Source organism: Monopterus albus, unplaced genomic scaffold (genome assembly GCF_001952655.1).
Source record: "Monopterus albus unplaced genomic scaffold, M_albus_1.0 scaffold19.1, whole genome shotgun sequence".
Classification (NCBI taxonomy): domain Eukaryota; kingdom Metazoa; phylum Chordata; class Actinopteri; order Synbranchiformes; family Synbranchidae; genus Monopterus; species Monopterus albus.
This window is the reverse complement of record NW_018127899.1, coordinates 3005402-3013096: the sequence shown is the minus strand read 5'-3', so window position 1 is coordinate 3013096 and position 7695 is coordinate 3005402. Positions and strand designations below refer to the sequence as shown.

Below are 7695 nucleotides of genomic sequence, written 5' to 3'. Positions count from 1 at the left end.
TGGAAGACCCAGCCACGACCCATCTTCAATGCTCTTACTGAGGGAAGGAGGTTGTTGCCCAAAATGTCACGATACATGGCCCCATCCATCCTCTCCTCAATACAGTGCAGTCGTCCTGTCCCCTTTGCAGAAAAGCACCCCAAAGCATGATGTTTCCACCCCCATGCTTCACGGTTGGGATGGTGTTCTTGGGATTGTCCTCATCCTTCTTCTTCCTCCAAGCACGGCAAGTGGAGTTTATACCAAAAAGTTCTATTTTGGTCTCATCTGACCACATGACCTTCTCCCATGCCTCCTCTGGCTCATCCAGATGGTCTTTGGCAGACGACATGTGCTGGCTTGAGCAGAGGGACTTTGCGTGCGCTGCAGGATTTTAAGCCATGACGGTGTAGTGTGTTACTAATGGTAACCATTGAGACTGCGGTCCCAGCTCTCTTCAGGTCATTGACCAGGTCCTCCTGTGTAGTTCTAGGCTGATCCCTCACCTTTCTCAGGATCACTGATACTCCACGAGGCGAGATCTTGCATGGAGCCCCAGTCCGAGGGAGATTGACAGTCATCTTGAATTTCTTCCATTTTCTAATAATTACCCCAACAGTTGTTGCCTTCTCACCAAGCTGTTTGCCTATTGTCCTGTAGCCCATCCCAGCCTTGTGCAGGTCTACACTTTGTCCCTAGTGTCCTTAGACAGCTCTTTGGTCCTGCCCATAGTGGAGAAGTTGGAGTCTGATAGATTGTGTGTGTGTGCACAGGTGTCTTTCATACAGGTAACGAGTTCAAACAGGTGCAGTTAAACCAGGCAATGAGTGGAGGATAGGAGGGCTTCTTAAAGACAAGCTAACAAATCTGTGAGAGCCAGAATTCTTGTTGGTTGGTAGGTGATCAAATACTTATTTCATGCAATAAAATGGAAATAAATTATTTAAAAATCTAACAATGTGATTTACTGGAATTTTTGGGTAGATTCTGTCTGTCACAGTTGAGGTGTACCTACGATGAAAATTACAGAACTGTCCATTCTCTGTAAGTGGGAAAACCTGAAAAATCAGCAGTGTATCAAATACTTATTTGCCCCACTGTATAAACATCCTTCAGTGTTACCTGATAGCAGCCATTAGCTTAGCTTGAGTGTAACATACAAAACAGCGAAAATATCTCAAGTTAAATCAGTGACAGATACAGTGACAATATTAAAGCTCAGGGTGTGTAACATTTAACAGTAGGACTGTGGCAAAAATAGGACAATGCTGTTCTCACAGGATTCACCAAGGCTCAAATACCATTACTGCCTAATTATAAGAGTCAACAACAGCAGTTAAGATGAGACACCTGTAGGACCGGTTCTTCAAGCCTGTCTTAAAGCAGCAGTCTGGCGCACACAGGGCGGTCAGTCCTCTTGTTTATCCTGGCCAATAAAAGAGCCCTTCCTAATGTGTAGTCAGTGAAAGTGATGCTGGACAAAATCCACAGTCCTTGTTCAGTAGAAAAATCAAGTCCCAAGTTTATCTGAAGCTAATGTCACTCTTTATGGTCCCAGTTTGTCTTTTCAGTGTCTCCCCATTGAGTGGAAGAATCATAACAAAAAAGGCGATTTTATACCAAAGAGGCATTGTTTTAGGAAGACGCCCACTTAATTTGTCTCAAGTACAACATCGGACACTTAGTTTACAGCTTAACATTAAAACCTTACTAAAACAGCTAAACATTAAAAGCTCATCATGTGTTCAGATAAACTACGGATACTTTTGCACACACAACAGGGACTGTGGATTTTGTCCTGCATCACATTCACTGAACAAGTATTACAAAGGGATCTAATAGTGTCCAACGCTAAGGTGAGGAATGACTGCAGCAGTGTTTATGAAGGAACCCGACTGATTTAAGAAGGAAATTGTGACAGTTTCCTTTAAAAACTGTAAATAAATGAGATGTCATGGAGAAAAACAAAAATCAAGTATTGGCACAAAGTACTCTGGACTGCTACTAAGCAATTTAGACATCGGTGCACAAAATGATGCCATGATAAATAAAATGATTTAGTAATTCAAGAGCATGGATTTTTTTTTCTCCTCTCCCTCTCTCAATGGTGCCTCCTGGGCTCTGTACGAATACAAGCAGGGTGGCTGCAAAACGTTTGGGAGGCTTTTCTTTCAAAGACATTTGTTGTCCCCATCACATACAAAACTACATACTTATTTTTAGAAAACTTCCTAATAAACTAAACTGAAATTATGGACTCATTCAACAATCAGTTAAAACACTTGGCTTCAAATTCTTGGACAGTTAACTTGAAAGCCAATTGTTTGCTGTGTCTCCTGTCAGAAGTGTAAACTGAAGCTCATTGGGTTTGGAACCAAAATCGATATTCGAAGGCATCACATTGGGCCATGAGAAACTAACAGTTTGACGTTTATAGACTATCAATAATGAAAATAAGCTTAATTTGCAACCCAGCTATTAAACCGATGAATCACACCAACAGTCAGCTGGTAAATGGTTACCTGTTGTTGTTTTCCAGGAGCAGTACCAGTTCCTGTACAAAGCCATGCTGAGTCTCATCAGGACGCAAGAAGACGAGAAAACCCTTCAGTTCTCTGACAACGGTACCATCGTGGTGGGAACTGCCCGCACAGCCGAGAGCCTTGAATCCCTGGTGTAACTGCCCCTCAGAAATAAAGAACTTTTACAATTGCAACAGCATTTTCTACTTCTCCTTCAAACACCAACAGAACTTCTCCTGGTACCAGACTCGGACTACTATGTACAAATCCTCACTGTTCTGGACTCTGTGCTGTTGTGTGGGGCTGGCATGTGCCAACCCAGTTTCTTCTTCGCTGGATCTGGACACCCTACTGTTGTGTAATGTGTGCCTTTTGGTATTTTTCATCCTGTACATCTAACTCTGATACAAGCTGTAAACTAACTGTCTGATGTTGTAGCGCTGTACTGCCCTGAGACCTTTCAGTTGACTAACAGACATTTCCTAATCTTTGTATTTATTGGCACTGAGCCAGATGGGAAGTAAAGGGAAAACTGCATTTACATCAAACAATATTTTGCTAGCTTGTCTTTTATAGAGCTCCTGCATCGAACTGAACTCGTGTCTATAAATGCCATTGCAGCAGTGTGCTGCTGAAGTCAACCATAAAACAAGGGCCTGGAATAATAAAAATAATAATCTAATGTAAATAATACTACAGTAACTGTCTCAATGGACCAAATTTCTATTTATACTTTTAGATTTTTATATTTGACCATTTTTAGTGCACTCAAATGTTATGTTATAATTCTAACCGCTTAGTTGAAGAACATTAGTGCTTTTATATTCTGGATTTGTAACAGACTAAATGTGATGCATGGGATACTGATGTTTGTAGATGGACATGAACCACTGCTGGAACATTAGCTAAGGGGTTAAATTAAAGTGAAAGAGCACCATAGAAACTCTGGTGGGGTGTTTTATTCCTCTACAGAACTACAAATACACCACGGCTAAACCTTAACTACACATTTTGAACAGCAAAGGATTTGTATGTGTTTTATGAAGGAAGAGCTTGTTAAAGACAGTTTGACATTGCTACAGGAAAAAGGCTGAAAAGAAAACTCATCACATCAAACTAAACTTCACAATGAGAAAGTTGTATCTTATTCCAAAAACTGCTGTAGATGTGAGAAGCTACTCCACTTTTTGTGCCTTGCACTATGGTAATCATAGTGTCCATCGACAGGACAGTTTTTGTGTGGCCACACCACAGACCACCAGTTTGCTGAGTGTTTTGATCTACTGTGGAATTTCAAACCAGCTTATGGTTTAAATTTGTACTATTGAAGTAGCTTCTGGCACACAGGGGCAGCGCTGAGTGTACTGCTGCTGGTTTACATGGACTTCAATACAGGAGACGACCATGTTTTATTTACTCTGGCCATTTGATACTCTACATGAGGCAGACTACCACCCAATGAAGTTGTACCTTCCTGTAAAAAACTTAGGCTTGAGTGACTAAAATGTCCAAGTTCTGTCAGTTACACAGGTTAACCATCATCTTTGTGCTGCAGATTTCTTGGATTACTTGTTGTTCTGGGTGTCTGCTGGTAGAAGTGACTCCCGTAAGAGGATGAAGATAAAGCTTTGGCAGAAAAAGTGGGCTGCATTCACATTTAGGTCTCTAAGCTGATATGTACAGTATTATTCAAAATAATAGCAGTACAGTGTGACTAACCAGAATAATCCAGGTTTTTAGTATATTTTTTATTGCTACATGGCAAACAAGTTACCAGTAGGTGCAGTAGATTCTCAGAAAGCAAACAAGACCCAGCATTCATGATATGCACGCTCTTAAGGCTGTGCAATTGGGCAATTAGTTAAAAAGGGTGTGTTCAAAAAAATAGCAGTGTCTGCCGTTGACTGTACAAACACAAAACTATGTTGTACAAACGTTTTTGTTTCTAGGATTTAGCAATCCTGTGAATCACTAAACTAATATTTAGTTGTATGACCACAGTTTTTTATAACTGCTTCACATCTGTGTGGCATGGAGTCAACCAACTTGTGGCACCTTTCAGCTGTTATTCCACTCCATGATTCTTTAACAACATTCCACAATTCATTTACATTTCTTGGTTTTGCTTCAGAAACAGCATTTTTGATATCACCCCACAAGTTCTCGATTGGATTAAGGTCCGGGGATTGGGCTGGCCACTCCATAACATTAATTTTGTTGGTTTGGAACCAAGACTTTGCTCGTTTACTAGGGTGTTTGGGGTCATTGTCTTGTTGAAACAACCATTTCAAGGGCATGTCCTCTTCAGCATAAGGCAACATGACCTCTTCAAGTATTTTGACATATGCAAACTGATCCATGATCCCTGGTATGCGATAAATAGGCCCAACACCATAGTAGGAGAAACATGCCCATATCATGATGCTTGCACCACCATGCTTCACTGTCTTCACTGTGTACTGTGGCTTGAATTCAGAGTTTGGGGGGCGTCTCACAAACTGTCTGTGGCCCTTGGACCCAAAAAGAACAATTTTACTCTCATCAGTCCACAAAATGTTCCTCCATTTCTCTTTAGGCCAGTTGATGTGTTCTTTGGCAAATTGTAACCTCTTCTGCACGTGCCTTTTTTTTAACAGAGGGACTTTGCGGCCTATCATTTTTTGCACCTCTTTATAGGTTTTCCCCTCTCCAATCAACTTTTTAATCAAAGTACGCTGTTCTTCTGAACAATGTCTTGAACGACGCATTTTCCTCAGGCTTTCAAATGCATGTTTAACAAGTGCTGGCTTCATCCTTAAATAGGGGCCACCTGATTCACACCTGTTATTTCACAAAATTGATGACCTCACTGATTGAATGCCACACTGCTATTTTTTTTAACACACCCCTTTCAACTAATTGCCCAATTGCACAGCCTTAAGAGCGTGCATATCATGAATGCTGGGTCTTGTTTGCTTTCTGAGAATCTACTGCACCTACTGGTAACTTGTTTGCCATGTAGCAATAAAAAATATACTAAAAACCTGGATTATTCTGGTTAGTCACATTGTACTGCTATTATTTTGAACAATACTGTAACTGATGCAAAGTGACTTACAGCAGCAGAATAAGCCACAGTTACTTGATCGCCAGCCTCCCAGACGAGCAACCGGAAAGAGGCCAAAGGTCAGAAGTCACGACATCCAGACAGAAGAGGGAGCACACACCTCTGTGAGTCTGACAGGAGACGGGTGTTAATGAAACAAAAAATAAAGATGTGGTCTGATGAAAAAATGAGCCCCGTCTGACCTGTGGATTATATTTTTATCTTTATGGAGTCATGTTGTAATCCCTGGTTATTCCAATTGATTTCCCATGTGTTAATCCGGGCTAAGACACTGCAAGAAACTGTCTTTTTAGGACAGAAAATAGGTCAAGTGTCCAGACGTGGCCTTGACCAGCCACCATATCCACACCTTCATTTGCATTTGTGACTTTTCATAATTACATGCCCAATTATCTCTGCTTGGTGGCCTAGTTTGCATGGCTGCTTCCAAATGGAGTGGAAGAAAACCTCTTCTTCCCAGAGAAGCTGAGCTGGAGGCTGAGAAGACGTCAAGAGTCAGAAAACCAAAATGTGTAATATTTACACAGCTGCCTGTTGCCAAGTTTTCTTTAACTGTAGCTTCAGTCTGAAAGTCAGAGTTCGGACAGACAGAGATGGAAGGAGAAGTAAGATTCAGAACACTAAAATGCAAGTGGTTGTGCATTTAAAAAATTTTGTTGTGTAACCTAAACTAGAAATATAGAAGTATTATCAGCTAAATCTACTGCGTCTTGAAACATCATCTACAGTGGGGCAAATAAGTATTTGATACACTGCTGATTTTCCAAGTTTTCCCACTTACAAAGAATGGACAGACCTGTAATTTTCAACGTAGGTACACCTCAACTGTGAGAGACTGAATCTACAAAAAAAATTACAGAAAAATCAGTTAGATTTTTAAATAATTTAGTTCCATTTTATTGCACGAAATAAGTATTTGATATAACAGAAACATAAAACTTTACTATCTCTGACTCAGCAGCTGGAGGCTGAAGGTTCAGTCGATGTCTTCCAAGTGGCCAAACTCACAAACCTCATGAGACCAGGAGTCTTTAGTGATATCGTGAGTCTTGTCTGCCTCGCAATACGCCGATGCACTGCTTGTTTCACAGCTGACTACGTCTCGAGTCTTACTGCCGTAGCTCAGTCCAGCACTGAGGTGCGATCTGGAAACAGAGTCAGACAGCTCAAGAAACACAAAGAGCATAGACAGAAGATAAGGTGAACTGTAAAATTATTACCAAAGTGTCTCCTACAGTGGGGAAAATAAGTATTTGATACACTGCTGATTTTCCAAGTTTTCCCACTTACAGAGAATGGGCAGTTCTGTAATTTTCATCGTAGGTACACCTCAACTGTGAGAGACAGAATCTACCAAAAAATTCCAGAAAATCACACTGTTAGATTTTTAAATAATTTATTTCCATTTTATTGCATGAAATAAGTATTTGATACAATAGAAAAATAGAACTTTATATTTGGTACCAAAACCTTTGTTTACAATTACAGAGGTCAGACATTTCCTGTAGTTGTTGACCAGGTTTGCACACACTGCAGCAGAGATTTTGGCCCACTCCTCCATACAGGTCTTCTCCAGATCTTTCAGGTTTTGGGGCTGTCACTGGGCAACACGGAGTTTCAGCTCCCTCCATAGATTTTCTATTGGGTTCAGGTCTGGAGACTGGCTAGGCCACTCCAGGACCTTGGACCTTGAAATGCTTCTTACGGAGCCACTCCTTAGTTGCCCTGGCTGTGTGTTTGGGGTCATTGTCATGCTGGAAGACCCAGCCACGACCCATCTTCAATGCTCTTACTGAGGGAAGGAGGTTGTTGCCCAAAATCTCGCGATACATGGCCCCATCCATCCTCTCCTCAATATAGTGCAGTCGTCCTGTCCCCTTTGCAGAAAAGCACCCCCAAAGCATGATGTTTCCACCCCCATGCTTCACGGTTGGGATGGTGTTCGTGGGATTGTACTCATCCTTCGTCTTCCTCCAAACACGGCGAGTGGAGTTTATACCAAAAAGTTCTATTTTGGTCTAATCTGATCACATGACCTTCTCCCATGCCTCCTCTGGATCATCCAGATGGTCTTTGGCAAACTTCAGA

General features: G+C 41.3%; 1 protein-coding gene across 1 annotated transcript in view; it reads left to right on the top strand.

Annotated features, from left to right (window-relative positions):
• ptprz1a (protein tyrosine phosphatase receptor type Z1a) overlaps nt 1-3432 on the top strand; it is a 55390-nt gene extending 51958 nt beyond the window's left edge. The window contains exon 30 of the mRNA XM_020593591.1: nt 2519-3432. Coding sequence (XP_020449247.1) covers nt 2519-2659 — 141 coding nt within the window. The 3' untranslated portion in view covers nt 2660-3432. The remainder of the gene's footprint in view (nt 1-2518) is intronic.
• The last annotated feature ends 4263 nt before the right edge of the window (nt 3433-7695 follow it).